The sequence below is a fragment of the Falco punctatus genome, assembly GCF_963210335.1.
Source record: "Falco punctatus genome assembly, chromosome: 2".
Classification (NCBI taxonomy): Eukaryota; Metazoa; Chordata; class Aves; order Falconiformes; family Falconidae; genus Falco; species Falco punctatus.
Genome location: NC_137581.1, coordinates 78,149,691 through 78,173,558, shown reverse-complemented (window position 1 = coordinate 78,173,558; position 23,868 = coordinate 78,149,691). Strand labels below are relative to the sequence as shown.

General features: G+C 36.2%; 1 protein-coding gene across 4 annotated transcripts in view; it reads left to right on the top strand.

The window, feature by feature from the left end:
• Positions 1-23,868, top strand: part of BRWD1 (bromodomain and WD repeat domain containing 1) — a 64,293-nt gene that overhangs the window by 20,476 nt on the left and 19,949 nt on the right. For 2 of the 4 annotated variants that reach the window (XM_080376607.1, XM_080376606.1), the window contains exons 16-32: positions 309-437; positions 1,751-1,976; positions 2,416-2,601; positions 3,323-3,506; positions 4,337-4,427; positions 5,386-5,526; positions 7,538-7,623; positions 8,499-8,694; positions 9,723-9,839; positions 9,980-10,087; positions 10,455-10,579; positions 10,695-10,777; positions 11,245-11,356; positions 17,254-17,315; positions 21,557-21,712; positions 21,990-22,110; positions 23,662-23,787. In XM_080376607.1, coding sequence (XP_080232733.1) covers positions 309-437; positions 1,751-1,976; positions 2,416-2,601; positions 3,323-3,506; positions 4,337-4,427; positions 5,386-5,526; positions 7,538-7,623; positions 8,499-8,694; positions 9,723-9,839; positions 9,980-10,087; positions 10,455-10,579; positions 10,695-10,777; positions 11,245-11,356; positions 17,254-17,315; positions 21,557-21,712; positions 21,990-22,110; positions 23,662-23,787 — 2,249 coding nt within the window. Of the gene's footprint in view, positions 1-308; positions 438-1,750; positions 1,977-2,415; positions 2,602-3,322; positions 3,507-4,336; positions 4,428-5,385; positions 5,527-6,332; positions 6,389-7,537; positions 7,624-8,498; positions 8,695-9,722; positions 9,840-9,979; positions 10,088-10,454; positions 10,580-10,694; positions 10,778-11,244; positions 11,357-11,794; positions 11,936-17,253; positions 17,316-21,556; positions 21,713-21,989; positions 22,111-23,661; positions 23,788-23,868 lie in introns of those variants that run through there. The other 2 variants (XR_013926225.1, XM_080376608.1) reach the window with 2 other exon arrangements.

The following is a 23,868-nucleotide window of genomic DNA, read 5'->3' as shown; positions in this document are numbered from 1 at the left end:
TAAAAGCATTTCTGTATGGTTTTGGTGGTTTTTTGTTGTTGGTTGGTTGGTTAGTTTTGGGGTTTTTTTTTGTAACAGTAAGTTTCCATACCATTGAGCACATCTTTTAAAACTGTCTGAATCGGGACTGAAATTCACATGTCCAGGGGAAAAGAAATAAACTGAGTTAACGAGGTTATCTGTGCTTTAATGGAGGTATTTAAGAGGTGCATGACTGCTTTTGACGGAGTACTTATTTTTTGGTGCTGCATTATTGTTTGCTAAAAAAAAAATGGTCAGATAGTCTTAGTTTCTTTCCTTCAATCTAGATCGAAGGCCAAGGACATGGTGCTGTTTTTGACTGCAAATTTTCACCAGATGGACAGCATTTTGCATGTACAGATTCTCATGGACATTTACTGATATTTGGTTTTGGCTGTAGCAGGCCTTATGAAAAGGTAAGTTCAGACTTCTGTTAAACTGTTTAGTCAAGCTTCTAAGTGAAGTAGATTAGTTACACTAATTCCTCTGAAACATCATATGTAAAAAATAGTTTTGTGTAGGTACAGGATCTAAATATAACAAGTTCCTTGATGCCTGAGTTTGCTTTTGCATGTGGTCCCGGCACAGCAGGAAAAACCAGTGTCTTAACATTTCCTTGGGAGTCGCTCCCAAGAACTTCTCTGGAATACATTTTCATATTCCAGTCAGCTAATTTGCATGTTAATTGTTCAACCTCAAAATTACTTTTATTTCTAATTTCTGAAAATAGTTTAATGTTTGAAGAGTGGAATGTGTGACAGTTTATTGCACTACAAACTGTGCTTTTTGGTTAATTAGGTAGCATCTTAAGCATAGTTTGCTGGTTTATTTCAGTTATTAGAACTTGCAGTTCTTTAGGCTTGTCCTTATTGAACCCCTAAATCACTTTATGAGTTTGATTAAAATAAGCAAAAATAAATATCGTTCAACACTGGCTTTTGAAATGTTTAAAAATGTGCATGGGATGAATATTTTTTGACTTTATCAGCCTGTTTCCTTTTTGTTTTGATAAATACATGTGTTTCTGTTTTTTCAAAATAGCTCTCAAAATTGTAGTTCTGGCCTGTGCTTTTCTTCACTTTCCCCTCAGTTTTTTTTTTTTTTTTTAATTTGTAATGGTAATTCTGTGTTTCTCATTTTAAATAGTGGGGGTTTTTTTTTGCTCTATATCTTAGCTGAAATTGAAACTTAATTCTCTTCATCTTGCTCATCATTGCTAGGAGCAAAGATTCAGACTGTGATAATACTTGTGTAACCATTTTCCTTCAGCTGCATGGATTTAACAGACTGTTTCAGTTGCAGAAAAAATTTCTGGTGGTCACTGCATGATTAAGAACAAACTTTACTTTGAGAACTTATGTTGAAATTTAGACAATTATTTCCTTGCATGAAAACCAAGGAAACTTTCTTAATTTTGTGGGGAAAAAATGAAACAGAATGAGATTTAAATATTTTTAACTTCAAGCGTAAAGCAGTGCTTGCAGTGCTTCTGCTTTAAGCTACCTCAGTTTATTGTAAAAGCATTTTGTTGCCTGCAAAAGCACTAAAAAATGAGTACTGCAACACCCATACAGATTAATTGTAGCTATGCATAACTCTTTCTATTGGGAACTTGCACTTTCTATTAACCTTTAAGGAGATTTTAGGTATGTTAGTGTGACTTGTTCTTTTCAGTTCTTTAGAAAACTCTTTTTTTTAAAAAAAATATAAAACCTTCATTTCTTTCTAGATTCCTGATCAGATGTTTTTCCACACTGACTATCGGCCACTTATTCGAGACTCTAACAATTACGTCCTAGATGAGCAGACTCAACAAGCACCTCATCTCATGCCCCCTCCCTTCTTAGTAGATGTGGATGGAAACCCTCATCCGACAAAATATCAAAGATTGGTGCCTGGAAGAGAGAATTGTGCAGATGAACATTTGATTCCTCAGCTGGGATATGTAGCAACAAGTAAGAACACTATCACTAAAGACCTGCGTCCAGACCTATAGTAATTCTGCATGGGAACAGAGTAGATGTGACATAAGTGATTTAAAAATGCCTTCATTTTCTCACGTGCTAAGTACTTGTGTAAATACACAAGTTCACTATAGATGCTGAAAGGTCCCACATCAAATATGATTTTAAAAAAGCAAAAAAAAAATACTATTTGTTGTTCAAATGGATGTCTTAATTATTTTCTGCAGGCACTGACATGTGCATGCTGTGTTTGAGTTGTAGACTCTGCAAATGGCTTGTTTCGAATAAGCAATTGCAATCATCTCAAGAATGGTTTTCATTGTGTTTAGCTGTACAACACATCTCACTGTGATGTAAACAATGAGATTAAGTCATTTTGCTATAGTTATTTAACAAAACCCATTCATTTTATCTGTATTACACTTGCAAGGTGATGGAGAAGTGGTTGAACAAGTTATAGGCCAACAAACAGTTGATCATGATGAACAAGGCTTGGAGCCCAGCATTCTTGATGACATGATTAGACAATTACAACTACAACAAGATCAAAGAAACGGAGCTGATCAAGAATCTGCTTCAAATGGCCCACAAAATGGGGAAGGAACACCTAGAAGAGGTTAGTGCTTGCTGATAAATTCTTAGGTAATTGTACTATCTCCATTTGGTTATGCTCTGTGAAATATTTCAAACAGTTTTTATCTTCTAATGTTTTGGGTACTAAGATTCCCTTAACATAGTCATACTTGGTTAAGGTCTTCTCATTCATTAAAACACTGCTACTACTGTGATTAAATTACAAAACAGAGCTTTTCACTTTCCTTTTAAAGAGCATTAATTGTATTACTTTTGGAGTGCTCCATATTTATTAATATTCGTAGAGTACTCAAGTAACATTTATAGGAGTGACATTTATTCTCCTCTAAAATCTGCAAAGTATTTTACCACTATTCAAACTGGGTTTCCCTCCCTCTTCTTTACAGATTTAAACCAGGCACTCTTCTGATCTGTGTCCTTGTAGTTTTAATTACGTAATCTTAGCTCTAGGAAAAGTGCTTTTTAGAACCTCACTAACCTCAGAGCTGCCTGAAATAGTTTGGAAAAGCATTTCCTTTCACTGTATTGAAATAGTAGAAATATTACATTTTAAAAAGTATATGTGTAATCTCACTGTATTTCTTATGAGACAGATAATTTCCTGAAGGTGGTAACTAGTCATGTACTTAGAATTACGGAGGTTAAAATATGAAAAGTGTTAATTTTTTTTATGTTGTAGTAAGAAGAAACAAGCTTCCAATTCTGTGTAGTCTGGAAAAAATGGTTTTGTTTGTATATTTTAGCTTTTAGAAGGCCAAGTTTTGACATCCAGTCTCCTCCCAATATTGGTCTGCGACGTAGTGGGCAAGTTGAAGGTGTGCGTCAGATGCATCAGAACGCTCCACGAAGTCAGATGGCTACTGAGCGAGACCTTCAGGCTTGGAGACGAAGAGTTGTCGTACCAGAAATACCACCAAGTTTACTCAGGTCTTTAGGCAGCTTATGGGGCTGCACATATGACTAGAGAGAACACATCATGTTGGTTTTTCTAAATCTAGTGCTCTTAGACCTAAGCTAAAAGAGATCTGTGGTATAGATTGAAGTAGTTCAGTGTTACGGTCAGCTGTGCTTAAAAGCTTTGTATTGTAAAGTCCATTCAATAAAAATAAATGGAAGTTTCTCTATTTTATTAGGGAATGATTCGCCCATATTTCAGTATTTTAAGTCATCTTAAAGGGAGTTAGCTTACTTGGATTCTTGCCTTTTCAAAAATAAAGTGATATAGATTAAATTCTTTCTCTTGAAAGAGCTGGGAGAGACTGTGCTTTTGTGAGACACTGTGGGGGTGCTGTTTTATGACCAGAAGCAGCACTGAGCACTTGAAATGCTAAAACAGTTGCTTTCAAAAGTACTATCAGTATGCATCTGTGAAAAGGAGAATTAATATAGGTAGCTAAATATTTCTTTTTAATGGTACAGCCATATGTATGGCCACATCTCTGAAGTTTTTAAAAAACTTCCCCAGTGTTGGCAGGTAGATTGATTGCCAAGGGAGAAATGTGGATTAAAAATGAGGTTGAAAAGGTTTATGTTCTGATATTTACTAGGAAGACTTTCTTAATATTCATCTTCTTTACTCTGGAAATGAGAGGAATTGAGAATACTCTGGAACTGAAAAATAATAACATCGGAAATTAGTAATGTAATGAAATCAGGTGTTAGGGGTTTTTAAATAGATCTTTAAATAGAATGGATTACTTAACTTTTCAGAATTGTCAAAACAGGTGTAGAATTAGATTTTCATTACTTTCTTGTAGGAAGCAAGAAGAATATCGAATTGCAAAAGGGGAAGAGGAGAGAGATCTTTATGCAACAGAGAAGAAAAAGTCATTTGAGTCATTGGAAAAGGTATGCAGCAGCTTCTAGGAAAATGGGCATTTTGTGCCTAGGGACAAATTGTGGTTTAAAAAATGGAAGGAGACATTTCAGAAGACATGGTCTTCAGAAGTTTCTGCTGATTCAGCTTGCACTTATTGCAGGACAAGTTTTGATGCATTTTTATGAATACCTAGAATTCTTTTTTTTTCTTTTAGTCTTGCCTCCTTCCATCAAAGGTATTTGCTAGTAATTTTAAAAGGCAGGCTTGATTTCAGGCCATTCTGGTTTTACTGCTGTTAAAAGTTTTAAGGACAGTTGTTGCAGGTCCATGCTAAGGTACTAAGGTGCAAGTGAGAATATTCAGGGTCTTGTATTTGAAGAATTGTAGGCTAAATTGCAATTCCCATGTCATTTTACTTTAGAAGACCAATGTTTTGTCCATGGGGCAACTTTTTCAGACTTACCACATTTTGAATGATTTTTTTCATTGTCTACTTTTTGGAATGGATCGATAAGAAGGAAAAATTTGTTATTATACTGTTTTTATAAGGTAGTGGCCTGCTCTGCTGTGTCTTGCATTACAAAACAATTTGACACGAGAATTCTACTGCATGATCCCCTTAACTGGGGGGAGTTGAGGATTTCAGGTCCTCTCAGAACTGCATGTTGTAGGCAGTTAATTCTTGCTTCTGTAAATGTATTTATCAGATAATGTGAATGAATCTGTAGCTTACAGTAGTTTATGAGGATCAATTTCTTAGAACTACTAGATTTTAAATTGGGAACAGCAAATTTAAAAAGTACTGGCTTACAGGAAAATTACTTCTTGTGGAATGGAGTTTTGACATGATCAGGCTGTGATGTGATGTGATAAAGCTGTTTCAGCTTTTATATTGAGCAGTGCTTTTAGCCACCCTTTCACCCCATAAAAGTTTGCTGCATATATGCTTTTATGTAACTTTCTTTTTCACTTCCTATGTAAATTTAGAGTGACTCTGAGTCATCATTAATACAATCTAAGCGTAGACTGCATAGACGGAAATACGCTAGTTACCGAACACGGAATAACATTGAACAACTGGAGTCTTCTGATGAAGAAAGAGATGACTCCTTTGGCTTCATAGAGCAGGTAATTTCAGAGTTCTGTATTGAACTTGAATTCCTCAATAAGTGAAGTTTATGTAAATGTGCCTTTTTTCTCTTAAAACAAACAAGCTGACAAAAAACCCCTTCTCTTATACCAAGGAAGGTATTTCTGTAAGCATCATTATTGTTAGCACTTCTCGAACCTAGTTATCTGTTGCTTTAATAATGGCAATCTTTCCTGTAATTTTATAAATGGCTGAACTATTTTTTCTGAGAATCTTCTAAACTAAATCCACAGTCCAAGACAAAAACACAATGTAAGTGCTGAGGTTGGTTTAAAGTGAAGTTTGGATTTCAGGTGTTTGCTGTTCCTCTGCAAAACCTTCCCAGATTTGTGCACAGACCTAAAACTGGAAAATGTGAAGCCTGTTAATGTGGTTCTTCCACGGAGTCTCTTTGTCTCTGCCAAGTCCTGGCTTGGGGTGCAATGGGACTTTGCTGTGGGTAGCAGGAGCTTTTGACTGTTGTGTTATCAGATGCTGTAGACAGCAGTAGGATTGCTTGGACTACATTTATTTTGCCTTTCACACAAGGAAATAGTCTGACGCTGGGAAGGGGGGAAGAAGTGGAAAGAGAAGGTCAGATGTATTGGACTAGTCGCTTCCTGTGTTAAGGAAGAATGGTGAACAAAATGGGGGGGGTGTTCAGGAGGTAAGATTATTTTGTAAGATGAAGAATAATGTTCTTTGGAAATTGACTCTTCTCCTAGCCTCTTAATAAAGAATTCCTATGTGTTTCAAAACAAATAATCGCATAGATTTAATCGAGTGTTCCTTATTTTGGGAATAGGATGGGAGGAGAGTTGACAGATGACACCTGACAAATTCAAAGCACACGAAGTGCAGGTAGTTATGTGCATTGTCCTGTAAACACTGCATATACTTAAATATTTTTGAGGCAGCGATGTTAGATCTAATAATACCAAACCTAATAATACTGTGAGAAGCCAAGCTGTGATATAAATGGTGGGTTTTTTTTCTTTTAATCCTACAAATGGTAGGATAAAAGAAAACTTAGTATTGTCCATCCTGTACACAGGTATGAACAGGTCTTTGGGGGAAGACTATTACGTTTGTTATTCTGAAAATGACAATCAGTTAGACTAATTCAAACAGTATCAAACTTGAAGTTGCAAGTTTAAATCTTGTTTTCTTTTTTGCTTGACAACATATAACTTGAGACATGAGTAATACATGATACTTAGTCATTTCAGTTATACAAAACACATGTAAAACACAAAGTTAATGCGAATAAATTGGTGAACAGCAATCAGCAAATGACTTCAGTTGTAATATATTTTGATGTATCTTGACTATTTAGTTTTGCATTTAAATATGTGCATGAATAAATCTAATTAGTACTTGGTCAATCGGTTGATACTAAAATCAGAAAAATCACCTCATTCTAACTTGCATAACTAATGAGGGGGGAAAAAAAACACAAGAAAAGTGCTGAGCCGCTAACAGTATATAAGTTGTGTGTGAATGGGAGATGTGATAGTTTTCCTTGACCTGTTCCTTGTGCGGTCTTTAAATTCTTCTTTTGCATTCTAGTGAGCTAGATTTTATTGTGTACTTGACATGACCTAATTACAGCATAGTAAGTCTGGAATTTGAAGGAAGCAAAATCAATTTCCACTTTGATAAATGATTTGAACTTAAGACTAGAAAAATGTAGAACTGTCATATGGCAGGGGGATAGAATTGTTGCTTTGTGAAGAGTTGCTACAGCAGATGGATCCACATCTGGCTAATAAAAAGTGAGTGAATATATAGAAGTTAATGATTAATAGTGCGCTCCTGAGGTTAACAGAGTAAGTTGAAATTGGCTACAGAAGGGAACTACTTTCATTTCCATTTTAACAACTGTTTTTACCAAATTTCTTCCTAACTTGGTAATACGCAGACAGGAATGGAGAATGGGTTTTATGTTTCAAACCATTAAACTATGTGCTTTAAGAAGGTTTGGGATTGACACCCTATTTTGAAATTCAGGAAGCAGAAGAAAGTGAGGGCTCTGGCTCGTCTGATGAAGAGGAAGAGTGGAGAAGTGACAAGAAAAGCAACAGTAATAGTTCTAGGTAAAAGCGAACAAACACATCCCAGCTTCTACTGTAATGAGTTTTACTTGAATTTTGGCAAGTTAAGTTGTATGGAAGTTCTGTTGTGCTTCATATGTAATAACATTTTATACTGTACTGACATATTGCATTATTTAGTATTCCATTTTAGCAAAGATTTCTGTCTTTTAATGTAGTTTCAAATATTTTTCTTTTTGCTAGATGGCAAGGAGAAACAAGATTTTCTGGAGTGTTTTTTGTAGTGTGTTTTGTTCTGTTGAGTTACTGAGGGGTGGGGGGTTTTGTTTGGTTTGGGATTTTTTTTTGCTTTTTTGTTAATAATGTAGCAACAGTCAGTTGCTTGGTCTTACAAAAATGGTCGGGAAAAAATAATTTTCATAAGGTTATAATTTTATTTAGAACTGAAGTTACAGATAAATCTAATCACTTTGCTATGGCTTTTTAGTTGTGAATTCTATAGCAGTACAACTGAAAAATCCTGAGAGAGATAGTTTAAAAAAAAAAAGCAAATGTGTACCTGTGAGATTTGTGGAACTGTCTTTAAAGAATTTAAGTAGTGTTTAGCTAGTGTGTTCTTCAGGGAGGGCTCTTAACTGGTCCAGAATTTCATTGCACAATTTTCTTAAGTAAAATTACTGATTTTAGAATTCACCAGACTTAGTTTTTTGGGAACACAGTAATTCAAAGCACTTTTTAAAAAAACCCTCATGTTAAATGTTAAGTGAATGTTACAACAGGTTGAAGTAATTTCAGTTCTTTTAATAGTGCTTTCAACAGCAATCTAGATCTACAGATATTTGTCTAAGAGAATTCAGCATTCTGAAAAATTGACAACTTGGTTTTATATTTTCCTTGACCCCATCCACTATGGACAGTGATTCTTCAAGTAGATACTCTGACTGGATCGCTGATGCAGGCATTAATTTACAACCTCCTGTACGGACTTCTCGACGGAAAGCTATCAGATATTGCAGTACTTCTGAAGATGAAGTATTAGCAGGGAAATCATCTCCTCCAAAGAGAAGAAGAAGAAAAAGGAGGAAAAAACCCAAACCAAAAAAGCAGGAGGAGGTACAGTTAATTTCTTGACTTGCTCTTTAGTAAATTTCTCTCTTTTAAGTTTTTAGACGTCTTCACAGGAAACTGTTAAAAGTAATTATTCCTGCCATTGGACAAGAATATTGGTATCACTGCATACAGTGTACCCTTCATTAATTTAGGACTATTCCAAATGCAAGGTATCTGCTGATTTGTATAGAGGAATCTACATTCCAAATGGAAGTAATCTTCACTTTTCAAATAAAATGGGTTCTCAAGGTTGCTGGTCTCAAAGGGGAAATGTGATTATTAAATAACTGTTCAGAATACTAGACTAATACCCTGTTAAACTGTCTGGTTTTAAGTAACGTTTTTTTAAAAACTTAAGGGAGGTAGTCACTGTCTTTGTGGTGGCCATTTATATTTGGGTTGAATTTTTAATTCTTCATAAGCTACAATGATTAGTTGTCTTTAGGTTACTAAAATTTTTGTTTAATTTAAATAATTATCCTTTTTGAAGTTAAATTCGTTATTTTTTGCTGTTTTCCACCATAAAGGGACAAACATTTATTATTATTTTTTTAAGTGCTTGGGGTTATTTTGGTATGTTTTTCTCTCCATCCTTTCACTTCCTTCTAAGTATTCTTAAAATGGTATTTTTGGAACTGTTTTTATATGGACATTTACTGTGCAATATCTCGTAATTTTTCATCATCAAATAGTTTCTTACAGCTTGATAGATTTTTAATTGGGCACTGAGACTGCTGTCTAAATTATAAAACTGTGTTTCTCTTAAGACCTGCATAATACAGGTCTGTATTTAATAAGACCTTGCTTACTCAAATCTTCATATAGGAAAGGAATGCTTAATATTAATATACAAATACAGTTAGAACTTGAGCAAAGCCTTGGAGGAACTTTGCTAATATATTTTTGGAAATGTAGTTTAGTGTTGTATAAGTTAAGCTTTTGTCTGCTGAATTAAAATTAATTTAGTTGTTTCGATGTCATGTCAGCCATATGTCTGTTATATCTAATTTTGCTGTCTATTAAATGTGAAGGCTAATGCTGCAACACAGCCAGTAAACTTGGAATTGTCTTATGATTGCCATCCTCCTGTTTGGATAACAGACACAGCTCTTCGAAGATCCCCTTTTGTTCCTCAGATGGGCGACGAGGTAAGTATATGGATTAAGATCTTTAAATGCTTGTGTTACCTAAGATGATTATAGTTTCCAAATAGAGGAAAACATTTAAACATTTACTCTTTGTGTGCTTTGTTGTTGTGAATTTTTTTTGGTTTCTTTTTTCTTTTTAGGTAATATATTTCCGACAAGGACATGAAGCTTACATTGAAGCGGTTAGAAGAAATAACATTTATGAACTGAACCCACACAAGGAGCCATGGAGAAAAGTAGTCCTTAGGGTAGGTCTGCACTGAAGATACTGTGGGTTCAACACTAGTAGTCTGTGAATGAAGAATTGTATTACATTGTTTGCAAAATGTTGATTTGTGAGGTCATGCTGTTTCCTTATGGAAACAATATGGGAAGATGTCTTCAGTTACCAAAGTGTCTTTGGAGTTACCTGTGGGAAGCCCGAATATAAATACCGGTGTTAAAACTGCCAAGTGTGACACTGTCTTCCATTGAAATCTCAAATACAGTTTTAATATTTCTGGCTTTTTTTGCATGTGGTAGAATTCATGTGCTTGGCTAACTAATGTTGTATTAATAGTTCTGTGCATAGTCCAGAAGGTGATAATTGCTGAAACTGTTTGTTCTTACCTGTAGGACCAGGAATTAGTAAAAATTGTTGGAATTAGATACGAAATTGGTCCTCCCACATTGTGTTGCCTCAAGCTTGCTTTTATAGATCATGCCACTGGAAAACATACAGACAAATCCTTTTCCATCAGGTATGTGCATCTTTATTTTTCTGAAAAGTATTTAAAAAAATACGGGTTTTTTTAAGCTTCTTCCTAAAGCCCTAAGGCACACACGAGAGGGATTTTTTAAATTTTTTTTATCTAGGTACCATGATATGCCAGATGTTATTGACTTCCTTATATTACGTCAGTTTTATGATGAGGCACGGCAAAGGAACTGGCAAGCATGTAAGTATGTTTTCTAGGTTTTTGAATAGACTAAATGATTTTGAAATCAAAAATTTGTCCTTAGCTAGTTGCTGAATATGCTAGATGCTACTTGAGATTGCTCTCTGATAGGTATGGTCCCTTTGCCCATTAGAAATTTGAGCTTACTAACTGCTGTAACTAATCATTTTGGAGGGATTAACATAGATCTAAGATACAGTCTTCAAAACGCATATCTTCAAAATGTGTTTTTCTTCAAAACATTGGACTGTAGCGTTCACTTATGTTGTAGCTAAGTTGCAAACTTACTTAGATTTTAGCACTTCAGGTTTTTTGGCACAATAAGTTGTCTCATCTTTTATTGCGTATCAGTGCATTTAGAACTTCAAACTGAAATAAACTGATCAGAAGTTTTTCTAATTGTATGTAGAAGCAGCATAATTAACTTTTCTTGGTAGAATGTCTACGCAGACTTTTATTTGCTCTAGCCGATAGGTTCCGATCCATTATTGATGATGCATGGTGGTTTGGAACAGTGTTGGGACAAGAACCATATCAGTCTCAGTATCCAGATAGTCACTTTCAGTGCTACAGTGTTAAGTAAGTATAAAAAGCTTTTACACTTCTAATGGTAGTAGTGTGGGTTGCCTCTTACATAGCTGGCTCTTTGGTATGAGAAAGTATAAATTAGTCAAATGGTTTTACTGGTTGTATTATCACTGCTTAATGGCTTCAAGTTGCTAACCTAGCACAACATGAACATTTAATAATTCGTGGCAACTTCTTAGTGAATAGTAATATGGTAAAAGAAGTTCTTTTACATTTTACATAAGACCTCTTTCACATTTTGCAAATCACTTTGTGACGACTAGTGTTGAATCTCTTCCATAAAGCAAGCAATGCAATTTCCAGTGCACGTAAATTATTATTCCTCATTGACAATTGGCTTTGAATGGGGCATGCTGAATCTCTTCTGTTGTTGCTGACATCATGATCCTTATGCTCTAAGTTCTCACACTACTGTCTTTCACATTATAGTCCACAGGAGCGAGTATACGTATAAGATGATCTCATGCTATCACTTGTGACTCCTGTAGAGGATGTTTCCAAACGTTGCTCTCTCTTCATGCTTGACACATGAATGTGAAGACAGAACTTGAGTCTCTTCACTGCCTACTGGTATTCTGTCATATTCCCTACTGTGTAGATCCCACTTGCAATTTCACCTTTTGATTTCCTCTTTGGGTGATACTCTGCTAGATAACTGGCAAGTGATGTGACCCTGTGTTACCTGTAACAGACAAATCCCTTTGACCAGTCTACTTGTCAGAGATAATACTGCCTAGATGAAGGCATATAATATCAAGTACCTTGTTCAAAACATGGCACATTGAGCAAACCAAGGGTATTTGAGTAGAAAAAAATAACTGCTTAAACACAAAAAGGCCAGAGCATCTGAGTCAGACTGGTAACAAGACAGTTGGACTCGTACGTTCTTTATCCAAGGTGTGTTCTGAAAACTGACTCCCTACTATCCCCCCATGATAGTTTGATGTTAGTGGCATTTTTGAGCACCTTCTTTCATACCAACAAAGAGGTCCTTTGAAAGGTGAGCAAAGATAGCTCTGGAGCCTCAGCCTTCAGAATGAGGATATTGTCCTTGTCCTGTTCAAGCTGTCTGGAATGGTTCTGGGATCTTGCTTGCTTTGGATTCCCCCAGCAAGGGAGGACTGTAAGCAGAATATACAGTGGATACATAACACTCCTATTTCCATCATGACCAGAGAATCTTCCCATGTCTCTTATAGTATATTTGATATTCAGAGTTTCATTGTTGGAGAGCTTTGTATGTTTTTTTTCACTCAGAGGCTTTTGAACCTGTCGCTCATCCCAAAGAGAGGAAGTACTTGTAGCTAATAGACAATTCTATAAGACTGCCAAGATAGTGCTGCATATTTTCGGTCCATGTCTCATCTACTTTACTTGTCATCTATCCCATTTATTTTCCTTAGTGGGAAGGTGTAAGTAACTTCCAGATTGAAGTTCTTGCCTGTATGCTTTTGGCAAGTGAATTTTCACTTTTGCTTCGACAGCTGCACTTAGCAAATTGGCATTCTTGATGTGCTGTAAATAAAAGTGGTATCAACAAAACAACAAATAAGTCTCCGCAACAGATCATCATCTGACCACAAGGATTTCATGTTCCTGAGAGTGATAAAGCTAGGACTGCTCCACACATAAAGGATCTGTTAGTATGTGCAAATACTTGTTTTTTCTTTCTGATAGTTGCTTAATCACCCACAATAAGAAAGTAAGTACAGACAAAAAACTGAAATCCAGGCTATCAGTACACTGACTTCTTGCCCTCATTTCATTTCCATTTGGACTCTTATATAAAAAGAGGGTCTTGACAAACTAAAATGGTGCTGGGTGTTTACTGACATCTTACTCATGTCCCAGGCATGAGGGATAGTACACTTGAAGCATACCTCCTGCAGGTATTGTAGGTGTAAAAATATATGAGTTACTGGCTAGTACATTTTCCCTTGTTCTGTAAAATCATGTATAAACTAAATTCCATTGAGTCCAGATACCACTATGTATATACTACTGAATCTTATTTCAAAACACTAAATTTTATGTTAGCTCAAACTGTTTTATATGCTCCCATGGAACATGTGTAACCTTCCACATGTTACACCTTTCATATGTTTTGTTATGTTACCAGGAGTAAGTTTAGATGGGGGTTTTGGTTGTTTTCTTGGCTATTTCAAAATCAAGTTGCCAGTTACGAAAGAATCATACAGCTGATTTCCTAGACTCCTTTCTTCTGTGAACACTAAAGGATATTTCAGGTTTTTAATGGACCAGCCTTTAACAGAGGAAAGTCTAGAGCTGCTTTGAAATTAGTTCAATAATTGAGTAGGTAAGGAATGCAGTGCTCTTTAAAGACCACTTTCAAAATAGCTTTTTAAAGATTTGTGCTGCTTTTGTAGAGAATCTGACTCTTCTATCTTAACTATCTTCTAGAGAAGATTCCTAAGATATGTATATGAAAATGTCTGGAGTGTTTTGCAGGTATAGTTAGGTTTTGTGACTTGGCTGGGTCATTAGTTCTTTCTCAAGTCATGTCTGCCCAAGAATCTGCATATGATTCAGCAGCAGTAGCTTCATAATTTGCATCCATATGCTTTATACATTGGATGCAAAAAGATTTTCAAATACACTTCATCTTGCATCTGTTTAAGCAGAGGAAAGAACAACATAAACAGAAGTGGTTGTGACTGTCTTGGAAAAACTGCAATATGCTGTCTCTCTTCTTCACTCAGGATTTGGGTTATGGTGCTTTTGCTAATCCAGCTGAGTTTGAGCATCTGCAATTGTTCTTTGCCATGTCTGAGACAAAGAGCTTTATTAGAATAGAACTGCTTTTTTTTTTTTTTTTTTTTTTAATACCAGAAACAACCCTTGAAAGTTGGCTTCAAAACACTCAGTGATGGAGAGTGTGGGAAACCACATTTGAATGTGAAGGGAAGTAATTGCCATGTAACTTCACACTATCACAGAATGGTCAAGGTTGGAAGGGACCTCTGGAGATCATTTAGTCTAACTACCTGTTGAACCAGGTCCACCCAGATCAGGTTGAACAGTTGTGTCCAGGCCAGTCTTGAATGTCTACAGTGAAGGGAATGTTCATAACTGAATTACTTATTGGTAACCAGGTTGTCACACACTTAGGAATCCTCTCAAACTGTCACCGTCACTGTTGTATAGATGGTACATAAATAGAAGATGTGCTAGTTGAATGTTTCGTTATTTTATTGGCTGGACAAAAATAGGTATTTGTGTAGAAGCAGCTTTATATAGTATTAAGTTGCATTACCTGTATGAATGGAGCTTAGGCAGAATTAAATGGGGCTTAAGCTGTACTAAACTGTATTGGTGTCTTACATGCAATATTATGAAGTAGTACATACATTTATTAATACCAACAACTGAAGTATTGTATATTAACTGGAGAGGAAAACGAAACGGATCAATCTTCAGAGCTTTCAGAACTCTCTTAGTTCATAAATATCAAACAGGTTGAATTTGCATGGATCCAGGTTTTCCTAAGTTGATGGGTAATCCAAAATAACGGAGAAGTGCTTCTGCCTGAGCAGAGTTCAGTTATAAAGTATTGTAAGGATGATCATCTCAATTTTCAGTTTGTTTGAAATAAATACCAGGGAGTTATTAGACCAAATATCTATGTTTATTAAGTCATAAGAAGTAGATGGCATTCACCCAGGCATTCAAAGAACTTTGATACAAATCTCCTGGCAAAGTTGCAAACTGTCCTACAGTTGGACCCTGTACTAGAGTACTGGCAGATTGCTGTTGTAACTCTGGCCAACAGAAAAGGCTCTGGAGGGAAATTGGTGAACTGTAGACTGATATATTTGACTTTAGTTTCTGGTATGTGCCTATAATAAAAAATAATGCTGTTGAGCATAAAGATGAACTCAGCTGTAGGAAAGAGACAGCACTTCATCTGTACAGGGAAGTTCTGTCTCTACCCCTTTTGAAGTTCTGTGACTCTGTTAGTAAGCATATGAATAAAGTGGGCAGCATATATCTGGATTTTTTTGTTGAGAAGCCCTTGACAGGGTTTCTCTTGGAGATGTTAAAGAAACTAAGACTGCATAGGATTATAGCACATACTTCTAGGTGTTGCATATTGGTTGAAGGATAGGGTGCAAAAGAGTGGTTCTTAACAATCATATTTCAGGCTGTAGTAGTGGGCTCCCTCACAAACTGGTGCTGGGACAGCTTTACTCAGTGTCCTTCTAAGCCTCTTGGAGGGCTTGCACGGTGAAATATCCAAATACCACAAGTCATTTCAGGTAGTAGTCAACCACTATTATAAAGGCAAGGACTTCCAGAAGGACCTCATAAAACTCAATGGGTAAAAAGTGCCAGACAGTTGTCAGAACAGATGTATATTAGGTAGGACCTCCGAGGGAACAATGGTCTTATTTATGCTTATATGATATTGAGCTTGTTAGTTGATTCCGCTGAAGGCAGAAATGCTGAGGCAGTCATTGAGAGTTCTCAAAATGCCAGCTGTGTGCGCAGTGGCAGCTACAAAAACCATCAAGGTGTTGGCCACAATCAGAAAGGATATCAAGGACAAAACAGTATTGCTCACTGCTTTCTAGCAGTGTGGTGTGCTGATGTCTTGATGCATTTTACGTCTTGGCATCTAAAGGAAGACATAATGGTTTTGGGAGAGGTACAGGGCAACTAAAATTATTAAGAGTATGTACCAGATGCTTTGTGGGTTAAGACTAAGAAAAACGTGACTCTTCAGATGGAAGAGGAGGGTGAAAGGGGTTGTTTCATAGCTGACAAAATCATAAAGGTGATAGGCAGGATGAATAGAGAATTGCTCTTCACCACATTCTGTAATGACAGAACTGGAGGTACATGTTAAAATTTGTGTGAGATTTATTTAAAAGGGTTTGGGTTTGTTTTTTTTTAACATTGGGGGTAATGAACTTTGGAAATGTATTTACACAGGAGGTTGTGGAAACAGGATTAGCAGGTTCAAAAAGGTATTGTACAAAAATAAAACAGATCCTAAAGGACGTAGGTTGGGATGTATTCACAAACCTTCCTCAGGGAATACAGTGGCCAGGAATGCTGGAAGTACAAGTAGAATGGACTTGTACCAGGATCATACACTCTCCCTAAACAGCATCTCCCAATAATAGTTTCAAAGACACAAATTACTAGTCTAGCTGGACCAGTAGGGTGTTGAGCTGATCAAGTCAGCATTTCCTACCCTTGAAATACCAAAATTCATTGCTATTTCCTAAAAGTGGTAGGATTTGGAGAGATCTCAAAACGATATTCATATCTAATACTTAAGCATCAGAGTGAATATCAGTACTTTACTATCAGTATCAACTGTGCTTGCCTTGGCTTCCTCTTGGCCCTTACTTAACTTTAGATTCTTTATTTTATATTTACTCTTTTATTTGTCTTAATGTAGCATACCTTATAAAATGAAATGTTAATATACCAAGTACCTCACTCACGGTTCTTCCTTTCTCTGAAACATTCCAGACTTGGGCAACTACTGTTGTGGTTAGCAAAGAAATTCTCCTGTGTGTTTTTTCTTGTATCTTCCCCTTGATGTTATCTTATTTTTCCAAATATATGGCTTATTTTTCTTTGCAACTTCTTGATACAGGCTTTGTAGAATTGATTTTTATATTGGGTAAGTTGCATATAGCCAAAATCAGGAGCACAGTTTTAATTTGAAATTCATTATAAGGAATGTTTATTTTTTGCACTGTGAAAGCTGATGGCTAGCTAATGTTTTTGTTTATATGCATGTTTATACAGTGTATCTTATTGATACCTAAAACCAGCTGTGATTTAAATATGCTTGGAGTGAATACTTCTGAGTCACAATAACTTTATTATTTTTTTTTAACTTGGTGAATCAGATGGGACAACGGTGAAATTGAAAAGCTTAGCCCATGGGACATGGAACCAGTTCCTGATAATGGTAGGTAGAAACTCACTTAACAGTTTAATGTGCTTTTCCCTCTTTCCAGTTCCTTCAAGTCATGCAGATAGCAGACCTTATACAATTCCTGTCTTTCTTGCCACTAAGTCTTCTGTGTACAGTATCCATTGTGCATATCTACTTAACAGGTGGAACTTATATGGTAATAGTTGTCCTTTAAATTATAAAGAATGTCAGCAGGGTGTTTCTGTGCGTTTAGGCAAGCAAGTTCTTAAAGACAGTCTTACTTCAGACTTGGTGAGATACTTTGAATATACCTATATTGTTTTCCTTTGCATCTTCCAGAGCAATTTTGAAGGAAATACTTAAGAAGTGTAGCTCAGGCTTATGGAATAAAACCTGCTGCTTCCAAATGTCAAGTTTCAAGAACATCTCAAGTTTCAAAAGCTAGTTTAATACATTACAGTATGGGCGGGTGGGGAAAGAATATGTATAGAATAATTTCCAGTCAGCAAATACTTGCATATTGTTTAAACCCAGCAATTTATAAAATTTGTGGTCAAATCAAAATTAACTGTAAATGAAGAAGTTGCATTCCTTGTTTTTCTTACTTGATTCAGTTTTCCAGTGCTTGTCAGTATACTAGCTGGGTGAGGGGAGGAAAGTTTGTGAAATACTGAGAGAGTAGTTACTGAATAAGCTGTCAAAAAGGTAACTAATTTTCTTAATAAACTTTGCTAGGAGTTAACTTGTTTCCCATACACCAGAAAGGCTATGTTTTTTCGTAAATACAGGTATATTGTACACATGCGGCTGTTCTCGGTAGCCACCTGACTGTCTAATCTTTGAAGTTTTAGCTGGCTGTTTCAGTCATACCTTGTGGTGACAAAATCTGCAAAACAGTCTGAAATCAATACAAAATTGAAATCTTTATACATTCTAGTTTACAGAAAACAAGTAATCAGCAGGATTTTGGTTTTACACATGCACAGATTCAAATTGAAACATTCAATTTTCTCACTACCACCATTTGTCTCCTCACATACAGAAGCTTTTCTTACTCATCATGAACTGGTTAATGCTTCCCACGTATGTTGTTGAGAGACAGTCATATTATTAGAGGCTCACAGGTCTTGCATGTGAAGTTAAGTCAGGGTTTATTTTCTTAATAGGGCAAACTGTATCAATTTCTTCTGAACACTGTATACTATGGTTTAAGTCGCTGTTTATATCAATGTATTAGTTATCACTACATCTTCCTGTGGATTGAAATACAGAGAATAGTGTTCTCAACCACTTAAGTTTGATAGCACAAAGGAACTAGAATTCTTGAAATTCCTACGCTGGGAATGTAATCACAGAGGCATCCTACAAACACTAATTTAAATCTGGGTAGTATCGCATGTGTAAATCATCATTTACTGGCTGTATCAGAGGTAAATTTTAATTTCTTTGATCTAAGTTATTACTTTGCTATATTAAGCAATTGATTGATCTGAGAAGCTGCGACTTTACCATAGGAAAACTGGGAAGGTGACACAAAAAAAACCCCACAAAACCAAAACTAAAAGCTAGTATGTCTTTTTTTGTGGACAAGGTCAAAGAATTGAGACCAGAACAGGTCAAGGATAAGTACCACAGCAGCCATTAGGGTAAAGGAAGAACAAAAATTGTCCAAAGACAATCCAGAACTCCTTATTTTCTATGTTTCCAGGCAGAAAATAGCACTGTGTAGAGAAGTAAAGCTCTCACAGAAAGTTTTTGTGCCTTTATAGAAAGCATTATTATGTTAACAATTAAACCTCAAATCCCTTTCTTTCTTTCTTTCTTCAATTGAATGACTTACAGATGTAAGTCATTGATGTACCTTGCATTTGCCGCTTTTCTTTCAAAATGTTTCTACAGTTTACAGTAGATGTATGGGAGAAGAACAGCACTGAAGTTGGACTAACTGGCAGGTCACAACTTTTAATTTCTTACCTTTTGTATCCTGCAAGCATAAGTTTTGTCTCATGGCTATCAAGATACAATATCGCATGTCAAGCTCTTGTCTTGTCAGGGACAGTGCTGTAGAGACCAGGAAAAGGTGGTGCATACGGACCTGACAGTTCCGTTTTCAGCAGCCTGCTTACTAAACCATTGTTGGTGTGTAATGGCTGTTGTGTATATAAACTGTCTCTACCTGTACTGTAAGCACTGCAACCCTCCTTCTGCGGGTTCAGCTTTATGGGACCCATATGCATATGGTCATACTGTAGAGAGAGATGTATAACATGCCAGGGGTTATGACAAGTCCTCTGTGTCACATGTGCCAGGGTGCTGCAAAGAACACAAAGCAGAGATCTTTACATGTTTGTTGGGAAGGACAGAGTTTTGTTTTTTTCAATCTGTCATTCTGCTTTACTTGTTAACTCCTGCAGGAGAAAATCCCTCTTGAGCACTTATGCAGCAGAGTACCAGATAACCATGTTGAGTTCTTGACACAACCCTGTGTGGGTGTAGAAGCATTACTTGGTGCTTTCTGTTTGTGTTGTCTTCAGGAAGTTGCAGAACTTGTTTTGGCTCAAAGATAAGTTAGAAGGATCATCTGAGTGAGTCACCTCTGTCCCTTGGGCTTTGCTTACTACCTTTTTGTATTTTATCCCTTTGCTTCTTGAAAAACTGCTTCATCTTTAGTACTATTGCAATGGATTACAAATACTGTTAGGGTTCCATCAACACAATAATGAACAGAGGACTAGAAATAACTTTGGGTTATGTCCTGGTTTTGGCTGAGATGGATTTAATTTTCTTCTCAGTAGCTGGCACAGTGCTGTGTTTTGGATTCAGTATGAGAATAACGTTGAAAACACGCTGGTGTTTTTAGTTGTTTAGTATATAAACGGAGGACTTGGCTAGGTGGGGCCAATCACTCCTTAGGGACTGGCTGGGCATCATTCAGCGGGTGGTGGTGAGCAATTGTATTGTGCGTCACGTGGGTTTTGGATTTTATCCTCGTCTCTTTCCATTATTATTATTATTTTATTTCAGTTATTAAATTGTTCTTATCTCAACCCTTGAATTTTACCTTTTTCTCCAATTCTACTCCCCATCCTGCTGGGAGGGCAGGCAGGGGTGGATGCTGAGCAAGTGGCTGCATGGTATTTAGTTGCCAGCCAGGGTTAAACCATGACAGGCTGAGACCAACACTGTTCCGCTGAAGGAAAAAAATACTCTTTTTCATAAACTTAGAAGATCCCTCACTAAAGCTAGTTGTTTTTTTTTTCTCTACAGTAGTTCTAGCTGAAGTGTATTTTAGAATTTGTATGTAACATACTCATGGATTACAGTTATTGTTACACTGACAAGGACCCTATTCTCTTTCTTGCTTTCATTTTTAATGGGCAGACTCTCGGAAGCTAATGGAAGTTATTACTGTTAGTTTCTAGCTATAAACCTACATGCTTTATACAGTTGAATTAATCTGCTAACAACAAATTATTTATCTGCTAATTCCAGTTGTCCTAATTAGTACAAAGAAGTGATCTTGCTTACCCACAGTGTCTGATGAGGAATGTTCACATGCTTGTTCCTTTTCAAGTGCTCAAATGAAATGAAGGACTCTGGGAACTTTGCTTATGTAAAACAACGGAAATGCAGCAACTGCAGACATACTAAAAACAATCTGGAGTTGAGGGGGGGAAAGATACCCCAGTCATTCTGCACTGGCCAGATTGCATTAGTCTTTGGAAGCGTGACTCTTTTCCACAGAACCGTGCCTCACAGCTTTATATTTTTACTAATTCTTAGTGCTTTGAAACAATCTGCCATGTTCAAAACAAACGTTTTTTTTTAAATGTCCAAAAGAATAGTTGTTAATGTCAGGAACAATGTCACAAAGTACGTTGCCTATCTTGCTCGTTTTTGAAGGCTTGGGGCACAAATTTGCTCACTAAAACTAAGTTACGATCTTGTGAAGTTTCAGGCCTGCATTTAAACTGAAAGCATACAGACAGTTCTTCTGATTTTACATCCTTTTAAGTCTAGTGCTTAGATGAAGAGAGGAAAGAGTCTTCAGGAAACTCAGATCTGCAGACAAGGCAAATAAAATGTCTTTGCTGTTTATGCACTTTGTGTACTTTTTTTTCCCCATAGTCATAGCATTAAGCTCCACTTTAAGGCAAGAATTTTTTTGTCAGTTATGAGCATATGAGTACTTAATTAGCGTGAGTATGTAACAATTTATCTTGGTTTTTTGTGTTCTCACTTGTTACCCTTTCCTGTTTGCTATCACTCTTCAGTTGATCAGCCTGAAGAATTAGGAGCTAGTGTTTCTGTGACTTTCGAAGAGGTGGAGAAGCTACTGTATAAACCCCAAGAAGGGGAGTGGGGGATGAAATCTCGTGATGAAGCATGCGAGCGGATTATCAGTGGTATAGATCAGCTTCTGACACTCGGTGAGCATGTAATCTACCCTTTAGGTATTTTTCTTCTAACATTACATTTATAACCAGCTCTCTGGAATATCCGTGGCATCCTTTAAAATTCCCTGTGATGGAAGCACTGTAATTCATACATTTTTATGTGCAATTCTTTCTGTCTGTACTGAGTTTTTTTAATTCTTACACATCATTGGTTTTATCAAGAATAATTATACAAGGCAATTGAACACCTGGCTCAACTGTCATATGCATACAAGCCTTGAAATAGTTTAATCTTGCTGTTTCTTAACAGACATTTCAGCAGCTTTTGCCGGCCCAGTTGACCTGTGTACATATCCCAAGTACTGTACCGTGATTGCTTATCCAACAGACCTGAACACTATTCGGACAAGGCTGGCTAACCGATTTTACAGGTTTGTATTAGCAGTGGAAACAAGGGAGAATGTGGCCTTGAGTTTGTCTGTTGTGAGACGATTAAACTTTTTTAGTAAGAACAGTTATTCTTTTTACAAACACTCTGAAAACCAATAGCCTGGTGCCTGAACTGAGCATTCCTAGTGTTCTGTAGCAGGGCTCTGATGCTTGATAACTGCAACATTATATTGATTTTTATTATTAAGGTTTTTAGTTAAGGAAATTGATTTCAGCATATATTGGTACTGTTTTCAGAGTTGCAATAAGCAGTGACATTCTTTCTTTGAGAAATGTGCTATTTAAGATTAGTAAATACTAAAAAAAGATATTTGAAGCTAATTCAATGCTGAAGACTTAATTCAGTTTTTGAAGTACTGTACCTCAGTTACTTTGAATTTGAAGAGGTTTAAACTCTTAAGCGCTTACTACTTTCAGAAATGGCCTTAAACACAGAGCTGAAATGTTAAATACTACCACCAGTATTTTAGATTCTAGAAAATTATGGTAGAGAAAGAGGGAAGAAACTGTATAGTTCTGGTTTGCTGGATCCACTGGGTATCCAATAGCTCTAAAAGAAATTTCAGGATGTTCTTCATCTGGACTTGAATTCAGTGTGTTTTCCTCCTACGTAAGACTTGAAGCAATGCCTTGGAAAATAGTTTGAGATTCTGTAGGTAGAGAGCTGCAAACTTGGGGCATCTGTTTCACAGCTACAAGAAATTGGTAAAATGGATTATGAAATTGCATAGTTGTGCTAGCTCATTTCTATCAAGGTACAATTTTAATTTGTAGCAGTTTCTATAAATCTGTCATCTTACAGAGGGCACTGCTTAAACTGCTCAGTTGGCCTCAAAGCAAGGTATTTGAGGGAAGACAGAAAAAAAACATCATGGCAGTCTTTTAAAAATGTAATTGGACTAAGCTTATTGCCACTCTCTTAATTGTTTGTGCCTTTGTTTATTAGTTAAGATTAATTACTAAGATACTATGGAACTTGTGTTCCATTTGACAGGGCCTTGTGACAAGCTTCTGATGTTTCCAGAATAAATGTTACAGTTTACGGTGGCGGTTAAGTAGTACTTTTCCCCCTCCTTTTGAAGGAGGTCAAATGTAAGCTTTTCAAAAAATGCATACATTTTTAAGGAATCTAGGAAATCCACAGTCCTCAGTATTATTTCAGTGATGTTTTATAATTTAATGGTAACAAATGCTAGTGCTTACTTGGCTAGTTTTTTTAATGGAATTTCAAAAATGAAACCAAAGTATGCTAGAATTTCACAAACTTTCTGAAGATGAATTATCAACGAGTTGGAAAACGAGTGAGCAAAGATATGCATTGTTGGTTTTCCTTCCTTGAGTGAATATCTGTATACATATATGCATATCAGTTTTGCATGTGAATGAGAAGTTTGAGACTGGTCTAATGAGATTTAAAACAAAGGACATATATCTTAATCTGATGGGTACAGAAAACTACCAAGATTGAATTTTTGCAATTTTAAAGCTTTTCAGCTTAGTGTTAAAGGTGCAGTGTTATTTTTAATTTTAAGGAGGATCTCTGCATTGGTTTGGGAAGTAAGATATATTGAAAGCAATGCTAGGACCTTCAATGAACCTGGGAGTGCTATTGCTAGAGCTGCAAAAAAGATCACTAACCAGCTCTTAAAGTTTATCAAGTAAGTGACATTTTTAATCTAAATAGTGCTTGAATACTTGCACTCTTAAATGGTGGGAGAGTATAAGCATCCTAATATCCC